At 42.2% G+C, this 24,430-nt stretch overlaps 1 protein-coding gene across 2 annotated transcripts in view; it reads right to left on the bottom strand.

Moving 5' to 3' along the window:
• Positions 1-10,142: 10,142 nt before the first annotated feature.
• Positions 10,143-24,430, bottom strand: part of ANKHD1 (ankyrin repeat and KH domain containing 1) — a 95,629-nt gene continuing 81,341 nt past the window's right edge. For both annotated transcript variants that reach the window (XM_083181898.1, XM_083181899.1), the window contains exons 32-34: positions 16,739-16,914; positions 14,548-14,712; positions 10,143-10,604 (exon numbers count right to left, since the gene is read on the bottom strand). In XM_083181898.1, the coding sequence (XP_083038024.1) occupies positions 10,545-10,604; positions 14,548-14,712; positions 16,739-16,914 (401 nt within the window). In that variant the 3' untranslated portion in view covers positions 10,143-10,544. The remainder of the gene's footprint in view (positions 10,605-14,547; positions 14,713-16,738; positions 16,915-24,430) is intronic.

The following is a 24,430-nucleotide window of genomic DNA, read 5'->3' as shown; positions in this document are numbered from 1 at the left end:
GCCATTGGTGTTGAACATTACCTCCACCTCATCACTATTGCCCTACGCTGTAGAGCTGACAGCATAATACTGCCAGTGGTGGGCTTCTGAGTCTGTGAATGTGCATGACCATTTCACCCGGGAGTGGGTGGAAGGCTTACAGTGGAAGATCTGGTATAAGCTGCCGACGGGGGATTCCGGCAGTCATTAGGCCGGTATCGGAATCCTGGTTGCTATGACTCCCAACAGGGGGGCAAGCACTACAAAGCCCCTTGCAGGCTCGCTGCGCTCACCACAGTGTATTCTCCCTCTATTGGGAGTCGTGAATGCCCACGAGGGAGAATAACCCCTTTAAGTCGGAATCCCGCCTGTTGGAAGCCCAAAAGATTGCACCCGATTTTCCTCAACACAGTTATGATTTTTGTGTCCCTCGGTCTTTGTGTGAGGCAGTTGGGAGTCCCCCTGTCACACAATGGACAGGGGGGCATGGCCAGCAGCTAGGAGTGCTGGCCATGCCCCCACAGTGGCAAAAATGCAGGAAGCGCTGCATTCATAGGCCACGACCCGTCGCGAGACCACACACCCTAATTTGTCCCTGACGGTGCCATTTCTAGATTTTTTTTTAAATTGAGCATGGGCATGAAAATAGCCAAGCTATGACAGTTATTGGCTTGTCCTTTATACCTGTAGGATGCCAAGCCCGGGCCATTTTTTCAATCCCAGGAAAGCACATTTACTTGCATGTGCAGTGTCGGGCAGTGCAGTCATGAACGAGGCGGAGGCAGCGGTGCATGGATGCCGCTGAAAGTGGGCGGCCAGGGGCGGGGGGGCCACAGCAAGTGGGCGGGCTGCAGTGGTGCGGCCTATGCAGCGTGACCACTGATCTGATCTGCAAACGCATTCTTATCTTGAAATACCGGCAATTTTGAGTCTAAATCCAGGGATCCTGACGATCCCGGGATTGGCCACCTTACTGTGAACTATATCTCTCTCTAAGGCTTATTACATACCCTTACATTTTTCTGTCCCCCAACAGTAGTAAGATTGCCTTTAACGGAATGCGGTGAACATCCCGGCCTGAATGCTGACCGGGGCGACAATCTCGACATTGATGCAGATGACGAAGTCAGAATCCCAATTGCAGGTATGAGGGAGGGTAAGGTGTAAGCACTAGGGAGGTACTTAGGGTTAGGCACTTAAAAGGGGGGTTTAAGGTGCTGGGGAGGGAGGTTAGGTGCTAACAGGGAAGGTTAGGGTGCAGAGCGGGGGGGGGGCAGAGTTAGTGTTAGGCTGCATGAAACAAGGGTTGGAGGAATCGAGGAGAAGGTATGTATACTTACGGGACCCCTGTCAGAATTCTCTCCATTGGGATGCTGGTGTCATTATTATGTATTCTCATTTAACACCTGAGTGGCAACCCATAAAAACCAGGTTCTGCGCATGCCTCAGACCCGGAAACCCTGAATATGCCTCTGTGGACTATTGCAAAAAGCACCCCATAGAGCAGGGCTGGGCAACACCGGCCTCCAGATGTTGAGTTTCAGCATGGCCACATAGCAAAACTAATGCAAAGCATCCTGGGATGTGTAGTTCATTAACATCTGGAGGGCCGGTGTTGCCCAGCCCTGCCATAGAGGCTGGGGGCACAGTACCAAAGAAACTACTGCGCATGCACCAGCCCTGCGGCTGGGACCGGGAGCATGGCGACAGAAGTGCAGGGAGGGACTTGCATTGCGGCAGCCCCCCTCCGCTGCAGAAGTAAAAGCCGCCACTGGTTATAAGGAATATATAATGCATGCTTTAATGTTTTATTTCTATTGCTTGTTTATGTGCTTTAGAAAAACTTTTCATGTTGGTGCTTTGAATGAAGCTCCTCAATATTAATGTATATTTTATTACTTTTACTTTAGTGAACTCATAAGAAATGTACAATAGTGATAGGACAAGAGGAAGCACTTGCACCACTGTTATCTTCTACAATGTACTTTATATCCTGCTCTGTACATAAAACATTTCATTAATGTTAATTAAAAAAGGAATTATCTTTTATCTTTAAGTTCCTTTAGTCTTGATTTTAAGTGACAAATATAACTGGTTATTATGTTTTATAGTCCATCTGTTACGAGATTTTGCAGATGTCTTACTAGATATTGCATTCTATATTTTAAGATCCACACAAAAATGAAACCCCTGTAGCATTTCAACAGACTTGTAACATCATGTTGCGCAGGAGTTATGATGTAAATTGCCTGAAGGTTGCAAACAGATTTAGGGGGAGATGTATCAAACTTTGGACAGAGATAAAGTGGAAAAGTTGCGCAAAGCAACTCGCTTCTATCCTTTACCTAGCATTTAGTTAGAAGCTGCTTTGAGAAATTTGTTCACTTTATCTCTGTCCAAAGTTTCCTACATCTCCCCAATGCTAAGCAATTATGTAAGACTGACTATTGGAGTCATTAATTATAAATAAAGTTAAAAGTTAAACTATTATTACGCAATATATGCTCAACTCCATTGTACGCAAGTCTTCCATACAACATTAAGGCCTTCACTGATGAAGGCTTTTATTCACATTTGTGCTTTCACATTAATATCAATATTTTTTTTATGTGCTGGTCACAACAATGATACTGGTTTATTCAGAAGAGTTTGTATTCCCAGATATACCATTATTTTTACTCGTAATTTTTGACCTAAATGGGCAAAAAAAAAATCTATTGAAATGTAAAAAAGGGAACCAAAAACAAATGCAATATTTTTTTTCCCGTTATAAATATAAATACTTTGTGGTTCTTGTTTCAGCAATTATCCACCTTTCCAACGTATTCAATCTCAGCCGGGGGAAATAGCGGCAGCCACCGCCTAGTCCAGTGGTAGCCAACCCTAGCCCTCGAGAGCTACCAACAGTTCACATTTTCCAGACAACCTAGCTGCTGCACAGCTGCACTCATTAATCAATTACACATTTTAAAGATCCACAGATGGAGCTAATTAGCTCACTTGTGATTCTGTGAGGAGACCTGCAAAACATGCACTGTTGGTAGCTCTCGAGGACTAGGGTTGGCTACCCCAGGCCTAGTCAGTGCTGCCGTTTCTGACATCAGTAAAGGCACATTCCAAATAGAACAGATCAGACTTTAAAACAAGCCAGATAGGTTTGGTCAAAAACCGCAGCGGATTGTCGAACTCTCAGCCGTGTTTCGACAATCCGCGGCCGTTTTCGCCAACACTCAGACATCCAGAACACTGAATTCTGCTTGTCAAGTTTCAGTCAAGCTGGGATTCAGACTGTCGGGACATTCTGACAGTAGGAATCCGCAATTTAATAACACCCATAGTAGGATAAGCAGGATTCTGTCTGTTTTCACATAGCAAAATATGCACTTGAAATGTAAATACATTTTTTCATGGTTTTGAGTTAAATACTTACTATGTGTACGGAGTATATGGTAGTGTAACAAGGCCTACCACGATTAAATGAGGGATTACTTTTTTTTTTTTTAAACAAGATGGGGGTGATCCAGATTACCCCTATCAGTGGATAATCAATTTTTGTGTGTACTATTATTGTCTGATGGTCAATAGACAATTGCTTCTGTGGGGATAATCCCCTTTTTACTACAGGGTGTTTTTACACAGTTTATGGAATAAACTTATCTCCTGTACACTTTGAATTTAAGACTCCTGAGTGCCACTTCTTATCGACTTCTATACCTGTCTATCTACACACACACACACACACACACACACACACACACACACACAGCAATGTAAAGTGTGGTAAATGAGTAAAGTGCAAACAAAATTCACTTTATTTCTACATGTTTCGATCCACATACATCTTTACTCAAGCATTTCCACTTCAACAACCAAATGCTTGATTATGCTAACATATTGGTCGCCTAGATCAGGGCTGGGCAACACCGGCCCTCCAGATGTTGATGAACTACACATCCCAGCATGCCTTGCATCAGTTTCCGCATGGCCACATAGCAAAACTAAATGCAAAGCATCCTGGGATTGTGTAGTTCATTAACATCTGAAGGGCCGGTGTTGCCCAGGCCTGGCCTACAGTAGATGCAGATGTTTTCAGAGTATTAGACGTCATACAAAGGAATCTGTACCACAAAGTGAAATTTACAGAGGACAGAGCCTAGGGATCATGCAATTTGTGTTTTGTTTTTGGGTCTCATTGAGGGTGTGGTATCCCTTAAGGTGCGTACACACGGGGGAGATATATTGCTCGGTCTCTTCTTTTCATCAGCGACCAGAGACGGTCGCTGATGAAAAGAAACCTCTGCCGGGGGAGCCGCAGAAGTAATCAGCTGGTCGCAGGAGCAAGCTCCTGCGACCAGCGATTAGAACGGGGCTGAAAATGGGAGCGCGCACCCGGCAATTTATCGCCGGGGCATATTCCCAGCGATTTCAGCCCCTATCGCAGCCGTGTGTACATGGCTTTAGCGTTTTCATAGGCTGCAGTTAAGGGCACAGGTGGTGAGGATTAATCCTATCGCATGTTACAATAATGAACCATACAGTGATCCATATGGTTAAAAATCAGCTCCAGGTCAGCTACTTCTGTAAATATTAAAACATTTTAGCAGCTGAATCATTAAATGCCTCATATGTAATTTTTAAAAACAAAATGTGTATAAAGAGCTGGAATAATAATAATAATGTTAATACTGTAATTAAACTCAATTAACAAAAACCTCTGCACACAGTACAGGAAACAGTCAAGTCAAAAGGTGCAAATTGAAATCAGCAGCATCACCAGCACTAATTATAAAATTTAGCTGAGCACTAGGAGACTGCAATCATGTTATCAAATTGACTTACAGTATAGTGGAAATGATTGTCCAATCCAGCATGAGATGAATGTGCATCCCCATAATTTGATAAAATTGGAACCCCTTTAAGACATTTTCAGTGTCTACTTTGTATTAGGGTGGCCATCGATGATGAGAAATCATCGATGGTTTATGGCTGATGGTTTCCCACCATCAATGTCAAGCTTCAATAGTTTAGTTTGCTTTTTCCCCCAAAGGGACTGGGACACTGATTGCAACTTCGTGAAGCCATGCCTGCATATTTTGATTGGCCCACAGACCACTCAAAGAAAATGGATGACCATTGATATGTAAAAACATAGATGGTCATCCATTGCATAAATATCGGTACTTATGTAGTATCTGGGCTGCCGATTTCTAAATCGGGTACATCGCATCGCATCGCATGCGACCATCGGATGCGATGCGATGCGATGACCCGATTTTTCCATAGGAATCAATGTTAAAATGGACTGAGTCCATTTTAACATGGAATTCAATGGGAAAAAGGGGTCCTTTTCATACCCCTACTATCCAAGTGGGCATGGAGTTGGATATAAACCTGTGGCGAGCGTAGCGAGCCCCGCGAGGGGACACAGAATACCGTTCGCTCGCCACGCTTCGGGCTCGGTGGCTCGCTGCGCTCGCCACAGGTTTATATCCAACTCCATGCCCACTTGGATAGTAGGGGTATGAAAAGGACCCCTTTTTCCCATTGAATTCCATGTTAAAATGGACTCAGTCCATTTTAACATTGATTCCTATGGAAAAATCGGGTCATCGCATCCGATGGTCGCATGCGATGCGATGCGATATCGCATCGCATCTGATTGTATGCCTTAACTTAAGGCATACAATAAAAAAATCGGCAGCCCAGATACTACATAAGTACCTAAATATCATACACTAGTCATCATAGTCATACACTATCGATTGGCAGTTGCACTTTAGCAAATTGATGGCAAAGGCAACGGTGGCCATCCCTACTTTGTATCCATCTATACAGGATGAGTGCTAAAAATTGTTCATCACAAAGAATGATTCAGTCCAATGATTTCCTAAATATTGGCATTATGCATTATGATGGTTGATGGGCATCTAATGCATTTTGTTAAAGGGAAGAAGGCACAGAACATCTTTAGAGGTTTAGATGCCCCACTGTGGCTGTCTAGGGTCATGATGTATACAGCAACATAATGAGCTTAAACCTCCAAGAATGGTAGTTTGCATTTTTCAGATCCCTCTCCTTATCCCTTGGGCCAATGGGCACTCAAGCACAATAGGTCTCTCGGGCCATAAACCCCAAAGTCCTTAGATCACACGGAACAGCTGTTATGTGAAGCGCTGTTCCTTGTGTAAGAACTCATGCATATGGACATTATAAAACGTATTAATGCAAGAGGGAGCGGGATTTATTGCATAGAATCTGCAATACATGATCTTTGCCCTACCCAAATACTCTCCCTAATGGTCCAGGTTTTATATGCATAGTATATACATAGTTCTGCAGTTGGTAAAAACAGATTGACTACGGTACTCATTCATACCCCTTTCAGACATACAGCAAAATCCCGGGATTTTTCACGTGCACGAGCACAATCCCAGGACCAGGGTATGTCTGAAAGGCTCTACCCGGGATTTTAGTCCTCTAAAATCCCTGGTCCTGCGCACCTGCAATGGACCCAGGATTTTTAAAATCCCGGGTCTAAAATCACGGGTAGTATGTCTGAAAGGGGTATAAGTTACTTGTGACCAAGAATGGATACACTTAAAACCTGGACCATCCATGCGCCTTGAGGACCAAGTTTGGACACCACTTCTCTAAGTGTCTTAAATGCCTGGTGGTTATATTCTCTGAAATCAAAGTTTCTAATGAGCCATGGAGATGAAATGTAAGAACATAAACATATTACTTCCAATAACCATAGTAGTAATTCCCAGTGCCTTTACTCGACATGTGACAAGCCCACAAGACCATGCAAGCACCTTGAAAGTTAAGGAAAACATACACAAAGAAACACCTAGAGAGAAAATAATAAAGCTGGATTTTTTAAATGAGCACAATAAAGCAGGCATGGATTAAGGGCCACATGGGTCTGTGGCTGAAAAAGTTCAGGGGCCTATACTAAGTAGGCATGATGTTGGAGCTATAGTTATATAAAGGCTTGGAGCCGCTGCTCCATCTGCCCCATTTTTTATCTGGTAAAGCAATGTAGAGGATAACCATGTCAAATACATTATTGCTCAAAAGAATGTATGTTGCATTGCAACTGAAACAGTTATTTGATATTGTTTAGCTGGGTTACATTTAGAATTTTAGATTATGTATACTAGGCAAAGTGATATACAGCCCTTCTCAGCGTTCAGCAAAACTCTGGTAATGTTGGATGTATTTGATGCCAAAAAAGTCACAAGCGTCTTAAGGTTCATACACACTGAGCATTTCCCCCCCCCCCTGCCCAGTCATTTCCCCAGGGGTGGATGGCTTTACATAGCAGGAGGCTATGGAAAGTCGTCCACTCTGTCGCTGGTAATACTAGAAGATAAGAGGCGGCCAGCAGCGATGATGCAGGAGCGCGCAGCACCGCTACCCCGTACACACTGGGCAGCTATCATGCTGAAGCCATCTATCAAGGATGGAGCTATCACCACTCCATCCTTGATCCCCTTCAATCTGGCTTTCGCCCACTTCACTCCACTGAGACTGCCCTAGTGAGTCACCAATGAGCTGCTGTCAGCCAAATCCAAGGGTCACTTCTCCCTGCTTATCTTTTTGGACCCATCTGCTGCCTTTGACACTGTGGATCACCCTCTCCTCCTCCAAACACTCCAAAACATTGGCCTCTCTGGCACGGTCTTTAACTGGTTTTCCTCTTACCTCTCCAACCGTTCCATCTCAGTATCTGCCTCCACCTCACCACCTTCCAGTCGGGGTCCCTCAGGGTTCCATTCTTGGCCCTCTTTTCTGGGTGCACTCATTAACTCCTTTGGCTTCCAATATCACCCCTATGCTGATGACACCCAAAATCTACCTCACTGTTAACACCACCATCATCTCCCCCATTCCCAAACTCCGCTGCCTGGGTGTCACTCTCGACTCCTCCATCTCCTTTACACCCCACATCCAAGCCCTGGCCCAATCTTGCCGGTTCCAATTACGCAACATTGCTCGCATCAGGCCTTTTCTCTTACAGAGTGCAACTAAGCTCATCATCCACTCACTGGTCATTTCACGGCTCGACTACCGCAATGCTCTCTTCACCGGCCTCGCTTGATCCCAACTGGCTCCTCTCCAATCGGTCCTCAATTCTGCAGCCAGGCTTATCTTCCTCTCCCGCTGCTCTAATTCTGCCAATCCTCTTCAACAAAATCTGCACTGGCTCCCATTCCCCTACAGAATTCTCTTCAAACACCTCACACTCCCATACAGGGCCATCTCCAATTCCATTGCTCCATATATCTCTAACCTCATCTCCATTCATACACCGTCCCGCACTCTATGGTCGGCTGACGACTGTCGTCTCTCCTCCACCCTGATCACTGCTTCCCATGCTAGAGTACAGGACTTTGCCCGTGCTGCACCCCTTCAGTGGAACGCACTCCCTCGCTCCATTAGACACTACCCGACCTTGCAAAGCTTCAAATGGGCACTTAAAACTCACCTTTTCATCAAAGTGTACCCTTCCGCTGCATAAACTAGCTGGTCTCCGACCCCTTGTCTGTTTACATCCTGCTATTTAGCCACCACCCACTTGCTTGCACCTTTTGTAATCAGTCTGTCTCCCCCTCCTGCTAGATTGTAAGCTCCTCCAAGCAGGGCCCTCTTCCCTCCTGTTGTCAAAGCCCTCTTCTCTTCACATTTCACTCACAGCTCTCCTATACTCAAACACTCAGTGACCATCATCGTCCGCATACTCATCTCATAGCAGCAAAATAAAACAACACAGGTCATAGCAGCCAAACAAAGGGAACACAGAAAGACCCCTTGTACTAGTAATATATTTTATCCTACCCCATAACTTACATTTTGAGAATAGGAGAACTGACCAAGATGTGGATAACTCCCATTGCCATTTCCAATAAAGAAAATAAGAGAAGCAGCATGGAAACCAGTGACCACATATGAAATGAAGGAAACTTAACCATCATTCATGGACACCTTGGAGAGAGACTCACCTGCTTTGATGTGTTAAACCAGAGCATCTTCAGGCCCTAGTTTGTTGCAGTTTTTCAAGATGGCCTAATTCACCATGGGTGAATTTGCACTAGATTGCGAGGAGAAAGCCGCTGCCCAGTCAAAAAGAAAATGCTAATTGCAAGTGTAATCAGTATTCATTCGCAAGCCCGTACACAATTCCCAATTCGTCATTTTGCTGTCTGTGCAATTAGAAGTAGGTCTGGGGCTTTCACTAATCTGCAGAAGGTTAGAAATGGTCATCGCTGATGTCACAGACCCTCCCTCAAAAATGCCTGGGCATGATTGCATTTTTTTTTTAACCACAATTTTAAATCTGCAGGTTTCCACCCCCCAAACGCCAGCTTCCTGTCATTGCAGTTACAATCCATACGCATTCTCAGTCGCTAATTTCTCTCATGCATGTGAATTGCGTACTGTACGCATGTGCAGCCATTCGATAATTGCTTTCTTCTAAGGTTGTTCAGGTGTACAGTGTCAAACTGTTTGGAAGTAGTCCTATTCTCAGTTTCACCAACTGGCCTTTACCCAAACTAGTGTAGTCTGTGTACATTTGTGTTGCCCTGACTGCCAATAACAGTTAAAAAAAAAGTTAACACTGTTGCTTTAAGCACATTAATGTATTTTGTACCACCAGGCTACATGAGTGAGGGGCTACCGATCGATTAATACATGACAACATAGGACTCTATAATGAGGAATGGGAGCCTGGGCTGCAGGGAAAGAAAGTAACTATTTGGTGCCCCGACTACCTCTTCATGCTAAACCCTATTGTATTCCCTTTGTTCCCCATGGTAAGAAGAAAAATAGATTACCTAAAACATCTGGTGCTAGAGTGCCTTCAATAAAAGCCCAAATGTTGTGCCAGATATCCCAAATCAGGAAGTCACAGATAATTGTAGTAAGAAAGGGAGAGGCTAATGTTAATTATTACTATAAAGTTAAGCACTAAATCCACCTCTGAGCATCACATTAATGTATGGTTACTGCAATTCTGGTCTCTTATAACCTAACCTGCTATACTGCATTTGTACTTCTACAGACCCAAATATCCACTCCCTCTGTGGGCAGTCCCTCACTTTGTTACATCTTCATATTACATAACCCTGAAATCTATATAAAGTTATTAAAAACACAAAAACTATGTAAGCACTTTTTATTGAATATTTGGGATGACAGTTGACGGTAATACAGGCTATATGAGAGAACCACTACAGAACAGGAAAAAATATTTTTTTTATTTTTAAATCAACATAGTCTATGAAGATTAATTTTTTTTCATCATTTTTATTTTTTGTTGCATACAAATATGCTTCAGTTTAACCAATAGAGCGATATGGGCATATAGGTTTTAAACTCAAAATGCTAAAACTGAAATGTGTTTTAATATAGTACACAAATATAATAGGCTTTCTAATACAATAGTAAATCAAATTTCAATTCATATTCTTTTTAAACAATATTCGGGAATAAAGCAATTTACTTCCTGTGGGCTATACTATATAGGTCTCAAATCCTGGATAGATCGGGTATTGTCCATTTCAGTTAACATACTTCAGATGTGCTGCTCCAACATGAGGCGTCCATGTTCCTGACCAGTTCTAAAAAGGACAAGAAAAAAAAACAACAACCATTAATTTGGACTAACACAGTCTCAGGACTCAGATATCTGGTACTGGTTAGTTACTTAAGCAGATCAAACAAAGAGTTTCAGGTCACAAGGAGCTGTATTTACAGTTTCTTATATAGCGCAGCAGATTCCATTACGCTTTACAATGGTAGACAATGATAAAACAAATTGGGTAACAACAGACAGACTTGGAGGTAGGAGAGCCCTGCTGTAAGCTTACGAGCTGTATCATACATCCTCTGCCGCACACCATAATCAGTCCACTGCTTCAAATGAGACAAAGCAGCCCATATTAAAATTTAGTTAGAAAGCATCAGCAAATTCAGTTGTGCTTTGCAAATGATTTGGCAATATCTGGCAACAAGTAAGAGGGCACTGGTCACAATGAGAATATTGATGTTCTCTGCCCATTTGGATTGATGCTTTCATGTAGGCTACATCTATGAAGTTCCAGCCCTATTTGTATCTGGTATAATTGCACAAAACTCCTTTGCCGAGCAGTACCCAAGTGAGAAGAGTGTGTGTTAAAAGTCTCAAGCAGCTACAACATGTGGACCTGGTTAAGGATACCACATAAAGGGATTTTGGTACTTACCAGAAAAACATTTTCTTTGAATCCACAGTGGACACTAAAGTAAATACGAACAATGGGTTCTTGACTGGGAGTCATTGTGAGCTGGCACTTTAAGAATTTGACTGATGTGTGACTGATGCACCCCCTATATACACCTCCCCCAAGCCAATGTTCGGAACCATGATGTAACAATTACCACCAAGGCATTAAGAACAGCACCAGGCGGACGTCCAGTGTCCACTGAGTATGCAGAGAAAAGGATTTACTGGTAAGTACCAAAATTCTGTTTTGTCCTTCATCCAACAGGGGGACACTGGAGTATATACTTTCAATGGGGACATCCCAGAGCTCCCAGGGTGGGAGAGCACAAATAACCCTGCAGAACTACCCAGCCACATTGCGATGCAGAAGTCAAAGGTGTCAAACCTGTAAAACCATAAAAAAGGTATGGGGGCATGGTCATGTAGCCGCTCTACACAATTGGTCCATAGATACCCCACAATCAGCTGCACATGAGGTGAGTGAAGTGAGCCTTCACCTCTACAATAGGCTGATTCATGTTGAAGCTGGAGACGACATTGGGAAAAAAAGACATCCTAGTATACCATTTTAATCTGTAGGGATGGAAAATAAAATATGGAGACAGGCAAAGAAAGTCCAAAACTCTAGTAGCAGTGACACCAGAAGTTCAACTATAAATGATTTTAAGAAGGAAATAATTCCACGGGGCAGTGGAAGGAGTAAATGGTGGTTGTAACAAAAGAACCCCTTGAAAGAAGGTTTGCACATCCACCAACTTCCTGGGAAAGAAAATAGAAAGGGCGGATACCTGGACCTTGAACAAGCAAAGACGCAAACCAGCAGATAAGCCTACCTGCAGGAAAGGGAGAACACAAAATGTCATGAAGGTAAGAGGAGAAAAACTTCTACCTTCCCCCCAGGAAATAGAAGCTTTTCAAATATGATGGTAATGATTTGACATAACCTCCTTAGGAGTGCTGAGCATTGTAGCTATTACAACAAATTGAATACCTCTCTTCCTTAGGAGAGCCAGCTCAACAACTATGCTGTCAAACGAAGCAGCTTTAAGTCTGAAAAGACTTAAGGTCCCTGCTGCAAAAGACCCTCCATCAGAGGAAGGGGTCATTGGTTGGTAACCAGCCGACTGTGGAGACTGGAATATCAAGCCGTGTGTGGGCAATCTGGAGCTATCAAGAGTACCAGGTGAGGCTGCCTTTGATTTGCTGGAGAAGACAAGGTAACAGGTAGATGCTAGTAGCTCATTGGCAGTTTCAGTGCATGTCCACTGACACCACGTTGGCACCCAGGGAGTGATTCAGAGGAAGTTTGAAATTATGCATTGATGCTATGAGGTCTACCTGAGGTAGACCCCAACTTCAAGTCATTAACCGGATGGTGCAGAGACTATTCCGCTGAGTCCACATCCTGCAGACTAAGATAGTCAGCCTCACAGTTTTCCACCCCTGGGATGAATATGGCCGACAGAGCATTGGCATGGGTCTCCATCCACTGCAGCAATCATCTGGCCTAGTAGTCTGATGCAGAGATGTACTTAAATTCTGCAGCAGCAGCCATCTGGCCTAGTAGTCTGATGCAGAGATGCACCGAATCCTGCCTGTAGAGCAACATGAAGTGGAACATTTCCTGAATAGCAGTTACTTAATCTTGCAGAAGAAAAATTGGTTGTTGCACTGTATCGATTACCATTCAGAGAAAGAAGTGTTTTCGTTGGTTGTAAATGGGATTGTGGATCAAGGCTCAGAACTGGAAATGTTCATACTTCAACGTGAATCTCAGATATTGCTGATGAGGAAGGTAGATAGGAATATGGAAATATGAGTCCTTGACAGAGTCAGAACAAGAACACGTCCCTTTCCTGCCCTGCAATGACTAATTGAAGGGATTCAATCTTAAATCTGTATCTTAGCAAGAAGGGCTCGAGATCCTAGAATAAAAGCCTAGGTGTCTTATGTAAAAGGAGGTATAGCCATTACTCCTGCTAGAAGCAATCTGGAAAAATCACCCCTTTCAGAGCAATCCTTTTGTCGCTGGAGTCTGGTAAATGTGAGGTGGAAGACGAGAACAAAAAGACCAGTCTGTAACCATTTTGAAAGAGGTTCCTCATCCAAATGTCCATGCAGGAGCAAAAATAGAAGGTTTTGGAGGACCCTGGCCTCCATCCTCAATATTTAACACTTGGCGATCAGCAAAAATGAAAATCAGTGAGTCTATCTTCCAAGATCAATTACTCATCAGAAGTTTGAGTAAACTCCTCTAAAGCGCAGTACACAGGGGAGTAGTCTTTTAAGCCACTGCTGCTTTCCAAGAAAAGAAGACTGTGCAGGGACCAAAACTTTAGATAAACCATCTACTGAACTAAGCAATGCCTGAGCCCAGGCTGGTTCAAAGTCAGGAAGTAGATTGTGTAGCTCCTGAGCGCACGAATTAAAGACTGGCTTAGGGAAGGGGTATAGAGGGGTAGAAGCAGTCACATTGGTTAAAAGTGCCAGCTCCCAATGACTACCAATCTATACCCCATTGTAAGAATCACTCCAGTGTCCCCTGCTGGACAAAGAAAAAAAAAATGTTATCTCAAAAGTACAAAAATAGTACACAGCAAATTTTCTCTGAAATCATTACGAATCAGACAATTTTTTTTGCAGTGCAAACTTAAAAATTGCAGGGTAAACGTACTATAGCAGCACAATACAGTTTTTCTTGTTTCGCATCTTTAGTGAGTCTTGTGAGATCTCCACTGCAGCCAGCAGATACCACAACCAGGGACATAACCATACACTGCAGCAGGGATAGCTAACTGCACCCGTAGCAGTCAATATCAATAGATGAAGGTGTCATACATAACCCTGAACACGAGAACACCCCCTCACACAAACCAGGAGTGCTAGTAGGTGCACGTTCGTGTGTGGGTCACCGAGAGACTTGAACTACAATTGCTACTATGGCATATTTCCAAGAAATTTATTTCAGGTGTTATTTCACTAAAAGATACATTAACTATATTTTAAGTGTACAACAGGGTAGGTGAAGACACCTTAATTACACCGGAAAGAGACCAGAACAAAGCAAGGAGAGCGCAGGTAAACTTTGCCGGATACTATTAGAATATGAGACAACAGAGCTTTGACAATCCGCTCTACATTAAAGTAGTATTGCCCATATCTTAACTTCTGGATCTCCTCGATGGCTCAAATTTTCCACATGTTGTACAGTCCTTATCCATTTATATAGCCACACAAATAATAATAGTCATGCTGTTTTGTTTTTCTTTGTTTGTCGTAAAATATAGAACTGAACGTACCTTATGAGCATCTGTACACTCTGCTGAATTGGGAACAACCTTAACCAGCGGACTCCACGTGGCATCATGTGTGTGCAGGCCATTAAATATTGGAGCTCCTGGAATCTCAGTCAGTTGTTGATGAGACGTTATCATTTTACCACCATACATAGAAAGTGGGACACCCTAAAAAAAAACAGAATAAAAATCTTTAACCTAGTTACAGTATAAAAGAAATGTTATATTCCACAAACTAATATATTATATAAACATATAGTGAATCCTCAATAAATAAAAGCTGCAATCCCAAATTCATTTAGGTGTTTCAAGACACAATGGGTCTTAAGGTGCCCACACATGGTAACATTTTGAATAAATGATAATCATTTAAAAACCTACGATGTGTGGGCTTAAAAAAAAAAAAAGATCAGATGCTGGTGCTCGTGGGTTGTTCATAGAGCCTGTGGATCTCTTCATCAGGTGGAAAGATGAAGGACCCATCGTGCAGGGTCATGGCCACATATTCCAAGTGTCGGCGTGACAAATGATGTGACCATGTCCTGGCACCGGCATCTCCCTCGTGCCGGACCGCACACACCTGTCACAGCCCCCAGACAAAGAAAGGCCAGCGGCAGGCAGGAGACTTCAAATGAATGGGATGGCCGTTGATTGGCTGAGAGCGCCTACTCAGCCGACACCCTGTTCATTTGAAATCTCTTGCCGGGCTCTCTCTCCGGGTCTGCCAGCAGGCGGGGGTAACTGGAGGTGCGCAAACCCCGAACACCTCTGGCCATGGGGCACACTGAATGACTGAGTAAATCTCTGATCTTTTACTCAATCGTTCTGTGTGAGGCCATGATCAGGGGTGTTCTGGATTTCAATGGAATTTGGACAGATATCAGATTGGATCAGGTATCTATCAGTGTGTGGGCACCTATAGAATCATGCCCTCTGTAACGTTGTATAAAAAAACGTCCTGGGGAACAAAAACAAGTCAGCCGGGGCCAGATCCATACTGTAGGGTGGTTGAGGCAATGTTGTCACGTTGTCAGTTTGACCGGTAGGTCGAAATTCCTTGGGCACAACACCCTTTAAGTTGAAAAACACAATGAGCATGGATTTGGTCTTTGATTTGCTCATTTGGCCCATTTTGGGGTGAGCCGACGAGGGTGTGCGCCACCCTGTGCTCTGCCTTTTGGTCTTCAGATTGTATTCAAAGAATTCATTTTCCTCACCTGCTATCATGGTCAACAACAAAAAATAAATAAAAATGAAGCTAACTTTGCACATGCTCCAAAAGTTTGCAGGAAAATGTCACATGCTTGTCTTTTTGATCGTGAGTCAAAACCTTGGTAACCAGGCACACACCTTTTGCATTCATTTGTAACGATCTCTTGCACAGTAGAATCCCAACCTTTCTGCTACGATTGTAACACTCAAACGACAGTCAGTGTTCAAAACTTCACATACTTTGTCCACATTTGCTCATTTCAACTTCTTGATGTCCAGAGCGTGGTTCATCCTTAACGTATTCTCTGCTCTCGTCTAAGAATTTAAACCAGCGGTAAACTTGCATCTTGGAAAAGGATTCCTCCATAAAGGCCCTTTTTAAAGCATGGCAAGCGTCTCGGTAGCCAATGTTTTCCATAGTTTGATGCATATTATTGCTTGAGGGTATGCGTCATATTGAACCTCAACCGAAGTAATAAGGACACTTCATTTACACCTCGAGCCTTACACTGTAAAAGCTCACAAGTAACAGTCACCAATGGAAATGTGTAGCCGAGACCCCCCTCCACATCGCCACTACGCCTTTTCTGCGCAGCGTGAAAAATTAAAAAAAAAAAAATATCAGTCGCATTGCTTTCCGGACAGACCCTGTATCGTTATCACAAAATCTTACATAGAAAAATTGCCGCAGGACCAGCTTTCCCATGGGACCGGCTTTATTTTTTGCTGTTTCCACCAAATCTGTTGAGATGTTAAATTTATTCAAGAATGGTACCAGGAAAAAATATAAACATAGGTTTGCTGACTTTACACAGTATATTCAATCCCCAAATGTAGTTGGTCTACTATTCCCCTTATAATATGCCTTATTTTTTTACATTTCATTTTTTTTTATTGAAGCAATTAAAGAAAGAAAACAAAAACCCGCTGAAATACACAGATCGTAATTCCATTTTTGAATATAAGATTATGAATGCCCTACCTTTGAAAAATCAACAACAGTGTTTGGTATTGGCTGATGGAATAAATTGGAAGGATTTAAAATGCCCGATTCGTCCCTTTCCATTTGCTGGTGCTGTGAGAACACAGTGTGGTCTGGTAGAGGCTGATGCATAGCATGGGTACCAATGACTGGCTGAGACCAACCAGGAAACCCTTCTGCATGAATAGATAAAAAAACAAATGATCAGTTGTAAGCCTATTAGGAGTAAAACGTACAAAAACCAATATAGGACACAGGCTTTGCAAGCAATACTGCCTGAAATGATTTGATAGCGCATCCTTAAAAACAAAAAAAATGGGATCAACATGTTAGAAAAAAAAATAAAAATTACATAATAAATGCAGCTTCCAATGTGATATAATTTATGGAGTTAGGACGCCACTAAAAAATATGTAGGTGTTTAGGGAAGGGTCGTTTCCCTGTTAAGGGCAAATGTTATGTACGATCATATTTGTTCAATTAAAAATACATCCCTTTGACAACATACATTGTTTATTTTGCCAGTTACCAAACAGTTGTTTATTTATCTGACAAGGAGGGAATATGGAACTACTTACTAATGTTTATAATGCAACTCTTGACCACCAACTTCGTGGATGGATCACAGGTTTTAAAATGACAGAAAAGGATCAACATATGTAAACATATGTGGGCTATTGGGTTGCTTGGGTCAAAAGCCCAGACCTTGGCCACTCCCAAATATTCACATATTTAGTAAGGGAAGTGTTATATTTTTGTTCTCTCTCCAAAATGTCTTCCGGAGTTCTTATAAGGTAATCTGACCATCTCCTGGGCATGGAGTGAGAATATAATATTGTGCAGACCTATTCCAAGTGTTGACCTATGGTTCTTTGGACCCTTTAACCCAATGGTCAGGGATAAATGGTCCCAAATGGGGTAAAAATGAAGTTCCTAAATCTATATGCATGCCCGTCTGTCTCGGCAGTGCGCCCATCCATCCACCCAGGAATTTGCATATAGAATCTATATATAGAAACATCGAATTTGACGGCAGATAAGAACCACTTGGCCCATCTAGTCTGCCCCTTTTTTTTTTAAACCTGTTACCTCAAACCATATTTGATCCTTATTTTTTTGTAAGGATATAAATATGCTTATCCCAAGCATGTTTAAATTGTAGGTACTTGTGTATTATCACGGCGCCCACGAAATCGGCCAAAAAAAAAAAAAAAAAAAAAAAAAAAAAAATCGGCCAATTTGCATGCTGTTCCATTATTGCACACCCCCGATTTCCATCGTAGTGCATTGCATGCAATATAGTGGCATGTGAAGCGATTCGATTTGTAATTGTACAATCACCCTGATGGGTGCTTAAAATGTTAAATGCACCGCCATTGTTAACGCCACCCCCACTATCAATGCCAACCCGAAGCGTGGCGAGCCCGCGTGGGGCGGCGGTACGCGTCCTCCGACCTTTTCATATCCCCACTATCCACGTCTGCGTGGAGTTGATTTTAGATAGTGTGGCGAGTGCAGCGTGCCACCGAGCCCGAAGCGTGGCGAGCCCCGCGAGGGGACGTGGAATACATGTAAAGTAATCCGCGTGCGCTCGCCACACTATCTAAAATCAACTCCACGCCGACGTGGATAGTGGGGGTATGAAAAGGTCGGAGGACGCGTACCGCCGCCGCTCGCCACGCTTCGGGTTGGCGTTGATAGTGGGGGTGGCGTTAACAATGGGGGTGCATTTAACATTGCTGGCACGCGTTGCTATGCGATACTTAATTGTACAATCAGGGGCATTTTCCCGAAAATCACATCGCATACCATCGCATAGTACCTGGGGGTGTGCAAGGATGGAATAACATGCAAATCATCAGGAAATCGGCCGAAAATCGGACGCAAAATCGCATCGCATATCAAATCGGCAGAAAATCGGCCGATATATCGGATGCGATTTGGATGAAATCGGGCGCCGTGATAATACACAAGTACCAAATTGTACTACTGTATTTGCGTCTACCAAAGGCTATTCCACTTATCTACTACTCTTTCTGTGAAGTAATTCTTCCTCACATTTCCCCTGAATCTTCCTCCCTCTAGTTTCAGTGCATGTCCTCGTGTTCTGTTGCTCCTCTTCCTGTGAAGAATGTCTCCCACCTGTACCTTGTTAAAACCCTTGATATATTTGAAAGTTTCTATCATGTCCCCCCTTTCCCTTCTCTGCTCTAAAGTATACATATTAAGATCTTTTAGTCTTTCCTGGTACGTTTTGTGAAGTAGGCCATGCACCATTTTACTTGCTCTTCTTTGTACAATCTCTAATGTATTTTTATCCTTCTGGAGATATGGCCTCCAGAACTGAACACAATACTCTAGGTGAGGTTGTACCAATGACCTATACAGTGGCATTATTACTTCTTTCTTTCTACTGCCGATACCTCTCCCTATGCAACCAAGCATCTGACTTGCCTTTTTCATTGCTTTGTTACATTGCCTACCTGCCTTTAAGTCCCCTGAAATAGTGACACCTAGATCCCTCTCTTCCTCAGTAGTTTCCATTATAGTGCCATTTATACTATATTTAGTCTTTGGATTTCTGAGACCCAAGTGCATGATTTTGCATTTTTTGGCATTAAACTGTAGTTGCCATTCTCTTGATCCTCAATCATTTGTTTTACCCCTCCTGGTGTGTCTACCCTGTTGCATACCTTTGTGTCATCTGCAAAAAGGCACATTTTACCCTCAATTCCATTTGCAATATCACCAATAAAGATATTAAAAAGCACCGGTCCAAGTACAGATCCCTGGGGTACTCCACTTGTAACCTTTCCCTCCTTTGACTGTACTCCGTTTACTACAACACTCTGTTTTCTGTCCTGCAACCACGCTCTTATCCATTCAACTATCTTAGAATCCAATCCCAAGCTTTCAAGTTTATTTAACAGTCTGCGATGTAGGACAGTGTCAAAAGCTTTACTAAAGTCTAGATAAGCTACATCTACACAGCCCCACCTTGATCTATTACTTTAGTCACCCAGTCAAAAAAGTCAATAAGATTTGTTTGACATGATCTTCCCCCAGTAAACCCATGCTGTTTTGGATCCTGTAAATTGCTGGTTTTGAGATATTCTACAACTCTTTGTTTTAAGAGTGTTTCCATCAATTTCCCTACTACTGATGTAAGGCTCATTGGTCGATAGTTGCTTACCTCTTCCTTGCTTCCACTTTTGTGCAGTGGGACTACATTCGCTGTTTTCCAGTCCTCTAGGATTACTCCAGTAGCTAGTGACTGGTTGAATAATTCTGTTATTGGTTTTACCAGCTCCCCTTTAAGCTCTTTTAGTATCCTTGGATTTATCCCATCTGGCCCCATTGATTTATCCACTTTCAGTTTTGAGAGTTCTGTGAGGACTTTCTCCTCTGTAAATGTACTTGTCTCTCCCTCAGTTTTCTGACTATACTTGCAACTTAACTGTGGCCCCTCCCCTCTCTTTCAGCAGTGAATACTGAGCAGACATATTAATATTATCTGCTATTACATTGTCCCCCTTAAGAAAACTTCCACTCTCTGTCTTCAGTCTAATTATTCCACTTTTTGTTTTTCTCCTTTCACTTATATACCTAAAAAAAAAAGTTTCCCCCCCTTTACCCACTGACTGGGCCATTTTCTCTTCAGGTTGTGCTTTTGCACATCTGATTACCTTCTTAGCCTTTTTCTGTCTAACAAGATACACCTCTTTGTCCTCATTCTTCTGCGTCTGCTAAAATTTCTTAAAGGCCAACTTTTTTGGTTTCACAATACTTGCTACTTCTTTTGCAAACCACAATGGCTTTCTTTTTCTTGTGTTTTTCCTAACTATTTTGACACAAAGTTCTGTTGCTTTTAGAATTGCACTTTTTAATTTTTCCCACTTATCCTGCACTCCTTCCAAGTTCTTCCACTCTGCCAAATAATCCCTTACAGAGTTTCCCATCTCTACAAGATCAGCCTTTCTAAAATCTAACACCTTTGTTTTTGTGTGCGATGAGTCAGTCTCTGTCTTTATTTTGAACCATACTGCTTGATGGTCACTGGATCCCAGATTTTCACCCACATTTATGTCAGATATTCTGTCACCATTTGTAAGTATTAAGTCTAATATTGCGTCCTTACGAGTGGGCTCCCTCACCAATTGCTGGAGGGATGCTCCTTGCAAGGAATTCAGCATGTCCCTACTTCTGCTGGAACGTGCAACAGGCAGCTCCCAGTTTACATCAGGTAGATTAAAGTCTCCCATGATGATCACCTCTCCTTTTAATGCCATTTTATTGATGTCCTGCAATAGGCTCTTGTCCAGTTCCTCTTCCTGACCTGGTGGTCTGTAGATCACCCCTATATGAAGAATCGCCTTCTCCCGTTTCTATGGTCACCCAAAGGGCCTCCGTTTTTTCTTCAATACTTTGTATTAAGGTAGTCTTTATATTTTTTTTCACATATATTGCAACCCCTCCTCCAATTTTTCCCATTCTGTCCTTCCTAAATAAAAGTATATCCTGGTATAGCTATGTCCCAGTCATGATTTTCATTGCACCATGTCTCTGTAATAGCCACAATATCCAGTTCATCCCTTGTCATTATTGCAATTAGTTCTGGGATTTTATTTCCTAAGCTCCTAGCATTTGCACACATAGCTCTTAAAGTTGTGTTTGTGCTTCTCCTGCTGCTATGTTCATCTTTCTGCCTATATCTTTTCGGTTTTGATTGGCATTATCTTCTGTTGCAGTGGATAGGCTTCCTGTTCCATTTGCCTGCAGAGACAATACCACTAGGTTGGGGGGGAGCAGATTTCTTCATTCTTATTTGGTTTACTGCCCCCCTCTGCTAGTTTAAAAAGTTGCTTATGAAGCTTCCAAACTTCTCACTTAATATTCTCGTTCCCCTTGAAGATGGGTGCAGTCCATCACTTTTATATAAGGCTCGGTCTTGCCAGGTTGCTTGACTTTGACCTAAATATCCAAATCTCTCCTCGTTGCACCAATTCCTTAGCCAAACATTGACGTTTCTAATTCTCAGAGTTCTATCTTCCCCTTGGTGTACTGGCAATACTTCTGAAAAAGTTACAGTGGTTGCCACATACATATATATATTCTATATGTATGCCCAGCTGTGTGTGTTACAGTACTGTAGTGTAAAAGGACCTGCTGCAGTGCATCAGGCCCTTGTGTATAACACGCTACGCTTGTTCAGTAGAGTCAACTAGTTGCTGCACCATCTCGGCAGCACGCAGTCTGTACTGCCGCTGTGGCACAGAGTTTCTTTGCCTGGTTATAGGCTCCTGTAAAAAGGTATACCTCTCTCTAGGCTAGGGGGGAAAATGCAAACTGTCACTAAGTCATCTTGAAATACAAACACCAATAGTTGCCTGGACTTCCCATTATCAATGGCTAAACCACACGCAGCCATTGAGGATGATGATTATTACCATGTATTACCAAAAAGTTCCCTGACCCCTGCTATAACCTATACCACTTTCCCGAATAGCTGCAGTGAGGAAATTCACAGTCTGGTTAAGTCCCTGCGACAGCTCACTAAATGCATATAGGGTCTCTTCTGGAACTGTGGGCCGCTGCTTTAGCGTCTACACTGAACTTCTAATTCTAGCCCGGATGCCTAGGACCAGAACTCTGCAGCACATCATGTCTGTAGATAGTGGCCCTAAATTTTAGACCTCTAAATGCATTTTTATTTATGCTAGTCAAAGCACATCTGTCATGGGGCTGCGACTGAAGCTAGGTTTACATTTGATGACACCACAAACGATGCAATGTCATTGCAAGGATGACCTTGAAAAAGAGACATATAGTCCCGAAACATGTCGGTATAAGGAGCGTGCTACACTTTTTGGACAGATCAGGATGACTCATTCTGGAGAACAAAGATACCATCTAGTGTTGATTCTAGAACCCGCTAGCTGGTGTTTCTAGCACAGGTCTGGTTTGCATATCAGTGCCGATATACAGACCACACTGTGATAGAAGCACTACAGCAGACAATGACACCCCAGGCAGGGAAGAGGAACTGCATGGATTTTCAAAGATAGCGGGTGCTAGAATGAACACTACCATCATAGGAGTTGAATCACCACGCCCAATGCTCACCCCATCCATTGTAAATAAACCCTGATGTGTCCTTTACGTGATTAACATGTGAGTTGGGTGCGCCCTCATATGAGCGTTACCAAACATAAAAGAAACCACATAACCGATCTACAAATTGTCTGTTTTTATCTCTTTATTATATATTACATTTGCATCATGAGAGACGGCGTTTGACGTCATCACAACATAAAGACGATGCTTCCATCAGTCACCTTCCATGAAAAAGGTTTTATTTCTTTCTATTTATATAGCCTTTTTTCTAGTGCTCCATACAAAATAAAGCGCCCATTTAACACACTACAACCCCTATATTTTCTACTGGAGTCAGAAGGGTAGATCCGCCAGTGTTGCCTAGAAGCAGCCTTTTAGGAGAGCATCAATGACGCTCAAATCCCCTTTTGATCTACTACTATATTTTAATGTTTAGTCTATCTACATTTTACTCCTATTACATCCTAATATAAAGTAGTAAAACATTGTATTTACATCAAACTATATCAAAACCTAACCGTTAAAAGTATTAAAACATGGTTTATCACAAATCTAATATAACGCAATTTTAAAATAAACAAGATTACAAATATATATATATATATATATATATATATATATATATATATATATATATATATATATATATATATATATATATATATATATATATATATAGTCTCGTAGGAAGGAACAGACAGCGGCACTCCAAGTGTTTTCAACAGCGTGTATTAAAGCAAACCAACGTTTCAGGGTATCATTCACCCCTTTGTCAAGGTTTAAGTGCAATAAACCTTGACAAAGGGGTGAATGATACCCTGAAACGTTGGTTTGCTTTAATACACGCTGTTGAAAACCCTTGGAGTGCCGCTGTCTGTTCCTTCCTACGAGACTACCTGTTTGTTCCAGAAGGCACCCAGGTACTGAATCCCAGCTGAGGGAGTGCCAGGCCGTCTACCTCTCTCTCTCTCATATATATATATATATATATATATATATATATATATATATATATATATATACACACACACACACACACACACACACACACATATATATATATTTATATATTAATATTATATACAGGTCGAGTATCCCGTATCCGAATATCCGTTATCCAAATTATTCCGAAATACGGACATTCCAGAAAGTGAAAAAAAAATTTTTTTTTTGCTAAAAACTCACTGGGGACATTTGAAACAGCATCACTGGGGACATGATATGTAACTGGCACTATATATGTGCAAGACAATGATTGCTTGGCATTCAAAATCAGTACTGAGATAGTACACACATTTTGTTTCACATTTTGAAACCTTGTTTTTTGAACAATTAAAATATATTTGTGTGTATTTTATGTGGTAATAAAATATATTTGTGTGTATATTATGTGTTTATACAGCATAAATGCAAGATACTTCAAAATACATCATTGAAATATTAAAATATTCCGAAATACGGAATAATCCGTTATCCAAAATTCTCCTGGTCCCGAGCATTTTGGATAAGGGATACTCAACCTGTATACGTATTGTCCAACCCGAACACTTAGAACATTTTTTTGTGACTCCTCAGAAG

Source organism: Crinia signifera, chromosome 4 (genome assembly GCF_055691185.1).
Source record: "Crinia signifera chromosome 4, ASM5569118v1, whole genome shotgun sequence".
NCBI lineage: Eukaryota > Metazoa > Chordata > Amphibia > Anura > Myobatrachidae > Crinia > Crinia signifera.
This window is presented reverse-complemented; position numbering and strand designations above follow the sequence as displayed.